We start from the raw sequence: 15,460 nt of genomic DNA, 5'->3' as shown, positions 1-15,460 counted from the left end.
ATATTAAAATAATGAACTATATCACTTTTGTTATCCTAATTTTTCAAAATATACTATGGTTAAGCTTACAGAATTGGGGAACTTAATGAATAAATAAGCAATAAGCAATGAAAAATATTATAATGTCATAATATAGTATAGTATATGAGAAATATAAAATAGTTATAAATTTTATTATACCAACACATTATGCATTCTGTAAAAATTAAAACATAACTATTCTACTTTATTATATTTATGAAAAATATATTGGCTATTAATATTATAAATGAGTTCAAAATTTTAAATATATATTTTTTTTTTGTAAAAAAAATCTTAAGACTAAATATTTTATACGTTATTGTTTCAATTTTTATAAATGTTACTTTAATACTGTAAAATTTATTTATAATATAATAAAATCGTGCAAAACCTTTTGAACTTTAATTATATATACAGAATGATTTTATAACTATGTCTCATGCAATATATTTAAAAATATAGAACATGGTATAATTTTTCTTTTAGCAGTTAGTATTATACTATGTTTTAATATTAAAAAAAAAATTGTTCCTATTTCCAGGGCCGTATTTAGAAATTGTGCCATTTCCAATGGCCTTAAAAGATCTTTATATCTTAAAATTTTATCAATTTTATATTTTAAATAGAAGCGTTATATTTAACAACCTAAAAAGAGATTTCTTTTAAAAAATGATTCATCCATATCAACTTCTAAACCAATATTTTAAAATACATTAGCATTTTTATACCAAGGCATAGAAATGAAAATAAACAAACCCACGTTTTGCATCCATCAATTACTTTTAATTGTTAATAATTACCAGAATGTCGTTAGCTATTAAAAACTTTATTTAATACAACTGTGAAAGAAATTTAAGAGCTATATTACTACCATATACTGTTTTATGGCATTGGTCACTGTTGTACACAGCTCCTCATAAAATGCTTTGTAATAAAAAATGTAATATTTCAATTATATTGAAAGCATATAGATTAAAATAAAAATTATAATTAGCCTTCTTCGCCGTTTATTAAGTTAAGCATACACATGAAAATATTTATAATATCTGTAAATAATATAACAACTGCTAAAACATATTCTGCAGGTGAAATCTCTTCTTTTCTTCCGCCCATGATTAACTGCGTATCGTAGGCTAGATACTAAAATGTTCAAAATTATATTATTACTTTCAATTTATAAATATAAAATCCAAATTATTAGGTTAAAATTAAATTGAGTTTCTATAAAAATCAAAATTAAAAAGTTATTGTGCAAAAAATATTATACATAAAAATGAATAATATAAACTTAAAGAAAAAATTAATAGTTTCAGGAAGAAATTTTTCATAACATAATTATCAAAAATATGTTTAATCAAAAATAAAATCCAGCACATTAGTATCACGACGAAACGAGGACTCACTAGAGTCTGGACAAGTATAAATGATATTTGACAATGATTAACATCACTATCATAAATAATGATTCGATGCAAATCTTTTAAAGCAAATTTTACAATAATTTATATCTGTATGTACTTGTATATTTTACAATTTCTAATCGTAAAACGGATTTTTATAATATTATAGTACACTTTAAGAGCATTAATTTCATATAAATGGAAAGTTGTCAGACTATTTTTAAAAATTGAATTTAAAAAAAAATTATATTATTTATTAATATTTAACTTTTAATGATGGATGTTAAGATAGTTTATAGACATGTTTGTGGTGATCATGAATTATATTTTGTAAGTTCACCAAAAATATTTTTTAATGCATTACAATTATGTTTATACAAAATACTCGTATGAATTAAGTATAATAAATGTATCGACCATCTAGCGCTCAAAAGAGGTAAGTAACTTATTTTGTGAAGAAGAGTGGAGGTATGGAATAAATTTAAAAACTGATCACTGTCTTATATCAATAATATTGAGTTTTGTAATGCCACATTTTATATTATTCCAAAATGTTTAATGAACAAGATTATGCTAATGCTAATAAAAATATTTAAATGAAGCTCTTGAAATTTTTTTAAAATATACTTTCTTCATTTGTGCGCTAGACCATTAAAACTTAATTAAACCCATATCCATCAATATATAAACAAAAAAAATTGTTAAAAGTAATTTTTTTCTCATTGTTTGCTCTGTTTTAAGAGGCTTAATATACGAATTTTCAAGATCTTTTTCAAAAGGAATTCCATTTTTTTTTTTTATATATATATATATATATATAAATCATTAAGCTAATAAATTTAACATAAAGTTCAGTTACTATTCTCAAAAATTAATAATAGGTACAATACTAACAGTTCTGGCGCAGTAACGGCTACTAGATCTGGACTAATAATGTCATATATATGCGATGATAACGTTTTATATGACCAGTACCCTAACAACAATGATAACCAAATACTGACCGCCAATACTTTATCAGTACTCAAACAAAATACGTATGCAGTACTATGCTAGTATTGGTTGGCCAATGGTCAGTACTAGGGCAATACTTCACCTGTTGTTAATACTGATAAACAAAAAATTCTGCTTGGGTTTCATTAGTACATTAATATTTCAGTAATTTATTACTTACTATGGAAAAAACAAACACTCCAACGGCTCCTAAAATTATTTCTGCTTTTTTGTACTCGAAATAAACATGACTTAGCAGAAAACTTGTTATCACTGCCATAATAAGAATTATTGCACCCATAACAAATATAAGCACGCCGAATTTAGTAATATCAATCTAATGGTTACAAAAAAAAGTTTTAAAATCAAATTCTCTATAGTTATTACGCACTTATATGCATATAAGACAACTTACTTAAAAAATTTCTTTATTTTTTATTGAATGTAAAAATGAACTTTTCAGTTTTAAATTTTATCTTTTCTACTTACCGGGCAATATGCAGCTAATATGGAAACGGATAAAGACAATGCAAATGTATAACATATAGCCAAAATAATTATTCGTAATTGATAGTGGATGCATGCACAACTAATGACTACGCCTAATGACATACTCTGAAATGAAGTTGTTTTTTAGTTTACAATACAGGTTGTAGCAAAAAAAGAATATAGATGATACTATGGTGACATTTGTAAAGCCTAAAAATAGTAAAATGAAAAACCAGAATTTTATATCTCCAAAATAGGAGATTTCCATAGCTCCATAAGTATTTACTTAAAAAATAAATAAATATCACTGCAGTGTTTCCAGCGAAATTCTCATAAAAATTGAGAGGTCACTCAATTCCTCCCTTTCTTTTGTCCTCCTAATATTACATAATTTTCGTATGTAATATTACCTATCGTCATTACTGCATTGATAACAAATATATATTTATTTTAAATATTTAATAAGTTATGCTGTTAATATGCATGTTATTAACATAAGATATTAACATAGACGCAACTCAGGGGATGCTTTGGCAACTTTGCAACCTCTAGGATGACATTAGTACCTCTAACATAATATTACCATTCTTTTAAAATTGTATAAAGAAAAAATAATAATTTCTTGTGTTATTGCATAAATAATTAATATGTTTATAAATCTTATCTTTCAGTTCTATAAGTATGCAATGCCATTGGATTAATATGTGTATTTTACATTAAACATAGTTATTTATTTTGGTTTCAAAATTTATAGTTGAAATACTTCAATTACAAGAAAAAAACGAATATAATATTATACATAAATTCATAAAAAAAGATTGTGTACATCATTTCTTTCAAATGTGAATATGAAAAATTATTTTAACAAATCATAAATTTTAACTTACACATCCCCAAGTTCAAAATACTATTTCCACCAATGGATTTTAAATATATCAATTTTAATTGGTATAATACAGGTAAACAACCAGTCACATCGTTTTTTTTAAATACCGTCACCACTTTTCAAAAATTGTATTGAAATAGTGAATACATAATTAAATGTCTAACAAATATTTTTGATAATTATTAAATTTTAAAATGCGTTGACATAATTTTAATATAGTTGGACTGATTGACCTACAATAATATGACTAAATAGCTTAATCACCTCCTATATTATATATAATTCAAAATATATATGATTAAGAATCCAATCTAAATGTTGTTTCAATAGAAAATATTAAAATTATACAAGTTTACTTAGAAAAATTCAGTTTTCATCTTAATTTAAAGATAATATAACTTTTGATTATGTAATATTTACAATCTTGATATATAACACTAACCATGATTGTTAAAACAATAAAATTTAATGGTACAGTCCTCCTTACATTCTCATAGCACGAAATAGCATACATTGATACAATATACATGTAACTGGAATTTTATATTCTATGTATACATTTAACATATAATAGTGATAAGTAAGGCTCACAACTTATAGCTCTTATAAGTATGAATTTAAGGAATAAAAATTCAAAAGCGCTTAACTTTAATGCACTTTAAAACTTTATGCAAATATTAAATGTGAAATCAAAATAAATATATTAATAATTGCTTAACAATACTACAGAAATATCGAATACTAGTATTTAAGCAAAAGTTATGATTTATCGTTTATTAGAATATATGGACTAATATATAAAATATTTTTTGTTAAGAAATAAAAAATATTCATTGAATAAAACTGTAATTTTGCTCTCCTCAATAGGAAGAAATTGTATAATATGGTTCCGTATAAAAAATTTAATACATTCCAACAATTATTTCTAAGTGGTTTTTTGCGGGTTTAGTTACGTACACTTATAAAAATAAAAACAGGAAAACATAAGACAATTTTAATTTTTATTCATCTTTCAGTTATATAAAAATACAGTAAGACTTCGATAACTCGAAGATCAAGGCAAATAATTTTTTGTTGGACCTATAAGGTTTTCAAACCACTAAGGATTAGTAATATTAAGGTTTATTTTAGAAATTAAATCGACTGTAAATTAAACTGTAATTAAATCGACTCTAAAAACACTTAATTGTTTCCAAGTAACAGATTGATTCCAATTGGCAATGCTGAATTTAATAAATTTTCATATTGATCANGTTTTCAAACCACTAAGGATTAGTAATATTAAGGTTTATTTTAGAAATTAAATCGACTGTAAGTCGTAAAAAATTATTAAAATAATTTTTTTACTCTAAAAACACTTAATTGTTTCCAAGTAACAGATTGATTCCAATTGGCAATGCTGAATTTAATAAATTTTCATATTGATCAAATTCTAATCAATACTGAACACAATAAAAACAATTTATTTAAATGATTACAATTAATCATTCTAGATATATAGATAAATCACTGTAAAAATTCACACTAATTTTTCACAAAGTATAAACTATTTATTGGAGTTATCTATAATTTTTCTTTTTATCATCTTATTAAAATTTTCGAATTATCAAAATTTTACTGCACTTTAATAATATATTTAGAATACACCTCTAAATACCATTTACTAAAAGTATTAAAAATAAAATAGTTCAAAATTAACCAAAACATAGAAAATGTTTTTATAGCCAATTATGTAGATTATTAAAAAATTAATTGGTGTAGCAAAGATTTTGAAGTGAAGATACAATTTATACGTTTAAAATACCAAATATAAATAAATTGATTGAATACTTGTTTTTCAATATTGAAAATTATCAACGTTCTCCTATTAAAATAAAAATATTTTAAAATAGCTTCAAATAGCATTTTAATCTTAGCTCTAGAGTACTAGAGTTCGTTATTTCACTACTGACAATTTCATTTTATTGTAGTTACTTTTAAAATAAAAACAAAAACAGACTATGATTTACCCACTAGAAATTTTATTTTAGCGACTTGATAATTTATGTTAAGCTTGTTTACTTTCTGAAATACATTTATAGCTTATGTAGGTTGAACTTTTTTAAAAAGTATGAAAATACTAGAAATTATGAGCCTTATTCATAAGTAAGAAGTTCAATGCTACTTACAGTGATAAAATGACACATAATAGAATGTATTTTTTTAAAAAATCCTTTGCTTCTGGCCTAAATTAATTAAATAAAATGCTTACATTTTCTCTATAGACTAAATTTTTAAAATATATAATTTAAGAACTTCAATTTTTTTTTTCAAAATTTTAAATATTTACGATGATATAAAAAAAATTTTAAAAATTGTAATTCTACTCACGAAATAATGAAAAATAAAATTTCCCCAAATACGATTGCTAGCATAAGTGTTAGTATCGAATAAACTTTCTTGATAAACTTTTGTCTTATTTCTTTTGAATTAAATTCACCTGTATAATTGAAATTAAAATTACCTCTTCCGCTACTAGCTGTTATGTTTTCTTCAAGGCCGCCTCTTAATCTAAGTTCTTTGATGGTAGTTGTGCAATTATTATCACTAATATTACTTGATTCTTGTTCACTCTATGTAAAAACACATTTTTTTAAGAATACAGGCGAATTGATGGATAAATAATGAAAAAATGTTCAGTTTTTTCTATGATGAAGGGGAGAGATTTATATAATCATCTTAATTAATGTAATTTTTTGTTTATGTGATTTAAAATATTACATTAATAAAAAATTAAGGTTTTACTTAATTGTCGAGAAACATTTTTTTTTTTTTTTGATACTAGGTATTATATATATTTATTCTCAGTACTCAAATTAAATGACTTAAAATCCTTAAATAATTGTTCTTTAGTAATGATTGTTAAAGATATTTACTGATACATGAGAAAATGTATGGAATAAAATACTCTTACGTTTTCAACTTTATACTCATGTTCTTTATTTGCTGTCTGATTGATGTTGGAAATTTTATTTTCTTCTATATCAATAGTCACATCCGAAATACTATTACTCTTAATATTTTCATGATTCACATGAGGGGATGAATATTTATCATACTAAATAAACAAATTTTTTTTGCATAAAATTTAATTTCAAACTTTGGTTTAAACTATTATTATAACTGGTTCTGCCATAGAAAATAAAAAACCGAAACCTAACAGAAAACTTTTATCATTTATAAGTACCCTCCTATTAATAAGTGTGTTTTAAACTAGAAATCATAACATACTATTTTGTAAATAGATAGTTAATCTTGGTACAACCTAAAGAAATATTTTTTATCTAAAAAATTATACATTATTATACTTTTACTTAACATATTAACTTAAGTGTTTTTTTTTTTTTTTTATTAGCTTTCAATACAGAAGTATTATTATAGCTAAACGATTAAGATAAAACTAACTTAAGTGTTGGACATGTAAAATCCAACTCCATAGCTGGGAAAAGATAACAAAAATGAAAATTTTAGCCTTTAAAAGATTAAATTGACGAATGAAAAAATGTGTAGTTATAGACTAGATATAGAAGTTTCAGAAAAATTGTTGAAGCTTAACTTCGCCATCTTACCCCGCCTTACATAACCTATAAAATTTTTATATTTACTATTATTTAAATTAATATTTACCATAACTAACCAATAATAATTAATATCTTACATTTTCATTACTACATTTCAAATTTAATTTTCGGTTTTTAGATTTTATTATGGCAATATCTACATTATTTTCTGATAATGTTGTAATGTTTTCATCTTTCAAGTGGTCAATTGAAAACTATTTAAACACAGTTTTTAATTAAAATTTTATTACACGATATAATTTACATTAAAGTATAAACAGGTATATTATTAGCAATAAGTTGAACAATAATACAGCAAAATATTAATTTATATTGTATCTTTTACCATTACCTCGGTTGATAATGCCATAATTGATTTAAAAAATTAATTTTTCATAATTTTTAAACGTAAAAGTAAAAATCTATATTTAATTTTAAAAAAAGTGTATAAAATATTTTTGTAAAATAGTTTTTTCAATAAGTAACCACGGTGATTTCAAATTCCGAAAAAGGGTAGTTATCCTTATTTTAGCCTGTGATGTGTCAAAACTAAAAATTAAAATAACTATGTATTATTCTAAAGTATAGTTATTATTTTAAAAATTATCAATTTAGATAGTGACTTTATAATTCTAATAATCCTTAAATTTAATTAGAGTTAGTAAATAAATATTTATTTCACAGTACTTAATGATTTATGAAATTTTGAAATACAGACTTGAAGAGCATTTGTGCCAAATTTTTTTCAATTGATAGAGAAGTTTGGGACGAGATAATCCACGTTCCTACTAGCAATGCTCCTATTATCCCAAACCGGACTTACCACTATTGCGGTTCTTAAAAATCCTACGGAAAATGTACTATACCACCGGAGTATGCAGTAAGGACTTGCTGATTGTCTAGGAAACACGAAGATCTAACATCAATACCATCCATCTATTTTCCCGACAGGTGTAGAACAAGAAACAGCACCCCCAGCTACGCTTCCGTCTATCGCGTCACATGTGTGTAGCACAGACTAGTTTTAATGTATCGACACGTCAATCGGTCTTTTCACGTAATCAAACCTCTAGCAAAATGGTTCGACCAAATATCTCAAGGAAGGGAGTTAATGAGGGAGCAGGTACCTCGAAAGGTACTCGGTCCGGGATTACTGACAATAAAAACAGTTTACCTCCGACTTACTCCAAAAAGAAAGAAAATATCAAAAACCCAATAAAAGAAAAAAATAGGAGAAAAATAAGCAAAAAAGTAACCACGAATACATCAACATTAACTGCCGACGGGAACTGGTGCCACAAACTAGAAGACCACTGACAAGTCCTTTACGACCAACAATCGCGTCGACCGCCAATCCATTCCAGTAGTGCCGTCGGTAGAAACTGTCGTTGAGTGGTCAACCTAGGATCATCTACAACAAAGTGGTGACACTAATGAATACGGAGGTAGCCACTCTGGAGAAATGAAATAACAGCGTAGGGGAATTTCTTTTCTGGTCCAATTGACCATCAGATTCAAACCCTTCTCATCTGGAATAATCGGATGAATTCCCAATAATTACTCCACCCTCGGTTTGCCCTTTTCGTGATGTACAGAGAGGACGTTAAATTTTAACTATTGATTCTCCACTAACGTCCGTGTTACATAGACAATAACATTAGAAATATATAGTCCGTAAAGCATGTACTGCATTTTACCACGTTATAAACGTTAGTACGATAAGAGACAAACAAATGACGTAATATAAGCACCAACTACGGTATATTTTTGTGAAGCCAGTAAGAGAAAAAACATTTATAACTGAAAAATTAGGCCCTGTCAATGAATATATTAACGACTTGGCGGGGAGAGTTGACATGATACCTTGTGTTAAATAGACACTCACTCAAGTCTCTCTTTATCAGCCGTCTACAAAACGATATGACAACTGATGGTTGACTACGTATCCCCACTTACGATATAGGAGGGTATAAATTCCTCCAAGCTTCAGGCGACAGTTGACTGTCGGTCGCCATATAATCATTCGGTTTGTTTTCCGATGTCTTGAAGTGTTGTTTTCACATTTTTCCAATGCATCAACGTTTTAGACGTTAATTACGAATACTTTTATATTGTTCTTCAGTTGTCTACTTTTATTAAAAAAAATATTAAGTACTTGGACACCTTTCTGCTAATTAATCCAACCCAACCGGTGACCTATAAATTGTAAAAACTCAGTTTCTGTGTAATATACGACGTCAGTCAGTTCTATAAAATTTTTTGGCGTTGACTATATTGTTTGCCTATCGATCCTTATCGTAGTTTACAATGTCATAAATCAAAAATAAAGTAAAATGTTAAGCTACATAAAATAGTACAAATAGTAAAAGATAGATAAATAACTAGATTAAATGGTAAAGGGATAAATTTGTAAATGGGATAAATATTAGAAATCTCGAGGGTTGAACGATGTTAAATAGATTATGTTAAACATCCCTTAAAATTTTATAATTTATCTTAATGGTTTATTAAACCATTAGGTTGTTTATGGTTCGAAAGCATAGATTAAAGTGTACTTACCTTATATCCTATGGCGCGTAATAATATTTTAAGTAATCCAACATTGATTCTTTCTATTAAATTCACTGCGTATAGAAATCACACTATGCATTATATAGACAAAATTATTACTCACGCAAAAGTATTAATCTCAAATATTACGACTTCTTTATCCAAAATCTATGATTTTTATTTGTAAAAGATTCTAAACACTGTCTATCTTTTTTTTTATCTTTATTGAATAAGTTTTTTTTTTTTTTGAGAGAGAGAGAGAATATATTTTATTAAAAGATCGACACCAATAATTTTTAAAGATTCTTCTAGGCTGGTCAAAACATGATTAAAAAATTATTTAAAAATTATATCTATATAAACATTTTTTCAAGGCGGTATTGTGGTAGCTCAATATGTTTCGACGATGACACCTTAAAATAATACGGCACAATAATCACCAAGACAAAAATTAAACACTTACAATATGATTGTAAGTTTTTTTTTTGAGTTTATTTATTTATTATTTAAGTAACGCGTATATAGGCAATGAGTACAGTTAATATACATTCTATGAAAACAATATATAAGTATATGTGTACAATAAGATAAACATATTACGAAGACCTTAAAACAGAAAAAAAGGAATATAAATAAGCAAATTTAAAGTATCATATTAATATAAAATAATATTTAAAGTATCATTTTCTTTAACATGACTAAATTATGATGATAGAAATCAAAATCAGGTAAATAATTACAAACTAGTAACATGCGATTAAGTGGCGAGTTATGACTATAATTCTGTTTTTATGTAAGTTAATAAAAAAAGGAAGATGCTCTAAGATTAGTAGCAGGTACATGAAAATTAATTTTATTTAAAATATCTGAGCAATCAACTTTATTTATAAATAAATTATAAATCCACTATACATCGTTAAATTTTCTTCTAGCTTGAAGATGTTCTTTAGAACAAAGACATTAAGCTCTAAGACTACCCAATAAGAAAAGTTCACAATAAATATTTAAAGTTGGGTTGGATTTATTATTAAAATAAAGTAATTTAAAAACTGGTTTAATGTTTAAAATATTATTTGACATTTATTTCCATTATAAGAAAAACAGAAAACATTATTATTTAATGTACAAATAAACTTAAATTAAATGATTCACCAAAATAATTTTCCCTATAATATTTCTAAGTATCATTTATTATGTATAAATTATATGTCATTTAATTAAAATAATATTCTTAGTCAAAAAAAATAAATAAAAAACGATTAAATCCCTGAAGTGAGAATATGAGTAGATTGTCGCAGATTTTATGTATTTTTATATTACCGACAGCACTGGTTTTGATTGAGACAAATTGTTTTTTATAGTTAGAAGAGAATAGTCTAGCAATCCCTAGCGTGATCTTTGAAGCTGTGGCTTTCTTTTCAAATTGGTTAATTACAATGGGAGGATTGCACGTACGCGTTATTTAAAAATCTATATAATAAGTAGATTTTATTCCATGATTGTTGGTTATCTTATTTTTTTTAATAAGGAAACCCAATTTTAGTGACCTTGTATTTTACAAGACATACATGTGCAAATAATGACATCATATTATACGCTAATATTATAAGTGATAACATAATATTACGAAACACCTCCGTATGCTACATACAGTGAGTCGTCTCTAAAGCAATTGAATAAATTAAAAAATCCACTAAAGATCTTTTAAAATGAACTTAAACAGGAATCTGTTTTGATGAATTCCAAGCATAAATAATTAAGACAAATTCATATGATTCTTTATGAATAAAATTATTATTTGGTGAATATATGAAGTCAATCATAATTATATCAAATGTTAAATTCTGTCAAGCCAACATTTATAACAATTTTAAATACAATTGATATTTCTTATGGAATACAATATAATCTCTTAGGTCATATGGTTGTAATAAAATTTAACAAAAAGATTACAATAAGAGCTATAAAGTTAAGTTATAATAAAAAGGATTATAGCTTAATATCAATTTTCATAATTGTCTACAAATGTTCATTTATTCACTAATTAACAAATAGATTAATAATAGTATACATGTTTGAGTGGATTCAATTATCGGAATAGATGTGAGCCCAGAGAACTTATGTTCTTGTTTTATATTTTATTTATGTATTGTTTTTTTTAAAGTTTTGAATGATAATGGCTGCCGAAGGTGCTTCACTTTTATTGTCCGGTTTTTCGATATGAAATTGCTTATTATAAAATATTGTTTTTTATATAAATACATTTACATTTGTACTTTTTAGTGTTTTTCTTTGATTATTATTATTTTTCTTTGGCAAGACACGACCAAAGTATAGAGACACTGTAAAAAAAGGCAAGAATTCTTTTATTTGGGCAGAATAAACTTTTGTATATTCATTGTCAGTGGCGTATTTAGAAATTTATAATGGAGAGGGGCATGAAAAATGTTCATGAATAAGCTACCATAAAATGACTTTTTTTTGCTCATAACTTCTGTTAACACATATTTTAGATTTTTTTGAAAAAAAAAATGTGTTATTTGTTTTGAATCCATTTTTATTAAAAATAATATTTCTTTTTTTACAATGTGTATCTCTACGTAATAAACACTTCAATAACAGGTGATATCATTAACAGGACAACTGTGTGGGCGTCAAATTTTGCTTCGTAAGACAACTATATCGACTAACATTTCATAAACTCATGTTATTATTGATAACCAAAACTTAAGTTTTTCTAATAATATTATACACTATTGCATTGCCTAATAAAATATTTACATTACTCAGTCAATGAGAGGGGGGCACTGTCCCCTGTACCCCCCTATAAATACGCAACTACGTATTTTGTTTTGCTTCACTGGAGCTACCCTTTATTAGACTAATACGTAAAGAAGTTTTTCAAAAAGTATTTTAGGCTCAAAAATAGGAAGCTACTAATTAAATCTATATTACTCTAATACATCCATTCTTATAAAAAATAAGATACTTTTATATTTAAAAAATGTTGTAAATCTTGTTCATCTATTTTATTTTATCGTGTGATTAATTATTTTAAAATAATAGATTGTATTATTAGCTAATGATGATATAATATATCATCAGTGTTTAAGCAGCGGTTAAGTGATTCAATCTCACTAGACTAATTTCGATTAATAATAAACGCAATAATATTATGGTTGTTATTTATCGGGTTGTCTGCGCGCGAGCTCGTACGTTACGTTAATGTTATTTATCAGAAAATCATCAGCCGGTTTTTTATTGCTATTTAATACTATAAAATTACTTTGACAAGCCGCGCCCGCACAATCAGCTTGATGCGTACACAAACAGGACGGTTATTTTTGTATATTTTTTTTAATTATGATATTAATGTCATGTAATGTAGGATTACAAGGTATATATTTAATAAAGACTGTGTTATTGTTGTAAATAACGTCTATCACGACGTCTTAAAAAAATTGAGATCACATGTTTGTACAATTAACAATGGTAATAACAAATTAAATTACAGAAATGCCACTAATGAGTTTCATCTCTAAGCCGACGATATCACCCCATGGAATACCATATTAAATATTTGACCTGACGGTCAAAACACCATCACTTTTGTTGCCTTTTAACATCCCTTTTCAAGTATTTCCTGTATAGACAGTAATTGATTCTGCACTAACGCTCAAAATGTCAAACATAATAAATAATATGAATACAATATTTTGAACGATTTTTCACTATGCTTAGAGTGTGCGGAACAACGGTCAGCTAGCAAATAAAATTTAAGTGATCAGAAGGGATGAATGCCCCGACTATAACAAAAACTCAAACGAACGAAAAGGCGGTTACGTGTATCAAAGAGGAAAAAAAAGTGAAAGGGGTCCTTTTTCATTTGAAACTGTCTCCACGAGGTATTTGTACTAAGTTTCATTAAAATCGGTTGTGTTGTATGCTGTCGATGAAATCTGATTATTGCGGTTGTTTCAGTGATTAAATTTTAATCTAATAGAAATTTTACACTACTCAATGTAGATTGTTTAATATTTGAGATTTTCATCCTGTGTAGTAAAAAATGGTTATATATTAACAATACGGTTCAATAAATTTTGAAAAGTGACGGCTTTTCTAAATATGAAAACAAAAAACTAATTTCACTATTGAATTCTCTAATATACAATTTTCATGTTGTATAGTACAAATTTGAAAATGTTTAAATTATATTTGAAATATGTTTAAAACATCAAATTTTTGAAACTAAAAATAAACTGTACTTTCATAATCATGATTTTCAACATTCTATCTTTTATCCCATTAAATAAATGTAGAATAGGTTATTGATTAAATAGTATAATAAAGTTTATACATTTGTAATTATAGTAATTATCATCAAAAAAGATATTATCAATGGTTTGATTAATTACTCTTCGTTTTGATAATTTTTTTATTATCACTGCCATAGACTTTTTCTTGTTTAATGTTGTAATAATTATAACTGAACTAACTTACGCAGCACATCATACAACTTTAGATACACTTTAATTAAGATATTTAATGGTGATTAGACAATGCGTTATTAATTCGTAGAACAATTATCACCATAAATGAAACTATATTTTTAATAATGTCCATTACACATGTACAACGAATATCAGCGAGCAAGTATTCGAAGGTTCATAATCAAGACCACCGACATTTTTCATAATAAAAATATAGTTATAATATTAAACTTTAAAATATTTCATATAAATATTTAAATTTTACTCTTGATTCCTCTCTTAAAAATAAAATACTGCCAGTCGTTGCACTCATTATTTAGAGCATCAGATGATTTTGCTTGTTTATAAAAAAAAAATTGTATCTATTAAAATATTTATAATTGAATTATAAACAAATTAAGGTATTTTTTTTCTTTACAAAAAAAAAACTATTTTTGAAAATTATTTACTGCATTTATTAACAATATAGTTGATATAACAGTCAATTATTTGACAAATATATTCATCATATAATTATGAATTTACTATTCTTTTATTACTGATTAAAAGAAAACTATGATTCGGTTATAATCTTGATAGATTCAGAAGCCTAAAATATAATTGTGGGTATATTGATAAATAACAACATTTCAAAGTAAAATTAATTTTTAATGTATAAGTGTTTGGTGTTTTTGTAATTCTTAACATATTTAGGAATACTTTGCAAAAATAAAGAGATATTTAAAATTTTCTAATATCTTTATTCTGTATCCAGTATTTTATTCTTTAAGCAGATTAATGTATTTTATTTAACAAATGAAATAAAAAATAATTTTTAAAATTGATATAATGATTCAAAAAAGTATTCTACCTAAGTATGACTAACATATTATATATATACTTATATCAATCAATAATCATTAATGAATTTATTGGTACTTGCCAATAGCACCATACACTTTTTTCTATCAACAATACTAATCAAAATGCTTAAAATTTTTTTTTTAATATTAAAGAATTCGTAATTATCTATAATTATAAAAAAATAGTGAA

At 25.4% G+C, this 15,460-nt stretch overlaps 1 protein-coding gene across 3 annotated transcripts; it reads right to left on the bottom strand.

The window, feature by feature from the left end:
- Nucleotides 1-998: 998 nt before the first annotated feature.
- Nucleotides 999-10,180, bottom strand: LOC126899290 (protein lifeguard 3-like). 3 transcript variants are annotated; one of them, XM_050674042.1, is made up of 12 exons: nt 10,063-10,180; nt 9,948-10,000; nt 9,274-9,584; nt 7,487-7,603; nt 7,398-7,412; nt 6,743-6,886; nt 6,160-6,401; nt 5,958-6,014; nt 4,232-4,322; nt 2,904-3,029; nt 2,596-2,751; nt 999-1,161 (listed from the first exon to the last, which is right to left on the bottom strand). In XM_050674042.1, the coding sequence occupies exons 7-12, from the start codon at nt 6,201-6,203 to the stop codon at nt 1,012-1,014; spliced, it is 624 nt and encodes a 207-aa protein (XP_050529999.1). In that variant the 5' UTR covers nt 6,204-6,401; nt 6,743-6,886; nt 7,398-7,412; nt 7,487-7,603; nt 9,274-9,584; nt 9,948-10,000; nt 10,063-10,180; the 3' UTR covers nt 999-1,011. The 3 variants fall into 3 exon arrangements, with proteins under 3 accessions (XP_050529999.1, XP_050529998.1, XP_050529996.1); XM_050674041.1 differs by lacking the exons at nt 7,398-7,412; nt 7,487-7,603; nt 9,274-9,584 and having other exon boundaries at nt 9,948-10,180; XM_050674039.1 differs by lacking the exons at nt 7,398-7,412; nt 7,487-7,603; nt 9,274-9,584; nt 9,948-10,000; nt 10,063-10,180 and having other exon boundaries at nt 6,743-7,166.
- Between the last annotated feature and the right edge of the window lie 5,280 nt (nt 10,181-15,460).

This window comes from Daktulosphaira vitifoliae, unplaced genomic scaffold (genome assembly GCF_025091365.1).
Source record: "Daktulosphaira vitifoliae isolate Bord-2020 unplaced genomic scaffold, ASM2509136v1 Scaffold_2, whole genome shotgun sequence".
NCBI classification, from domain to species: Eukaryota; Metazoa; Arthropoda; class Insecta; order Hemiptera; family Phylloxeridae; genus Daktulosphaira; species Daktulosphaira vitifoliae.
Note: the sequence above shows the minus strand (reverse complement) of the source record. Positions and strands in the feature narration are given on the sequence as shown.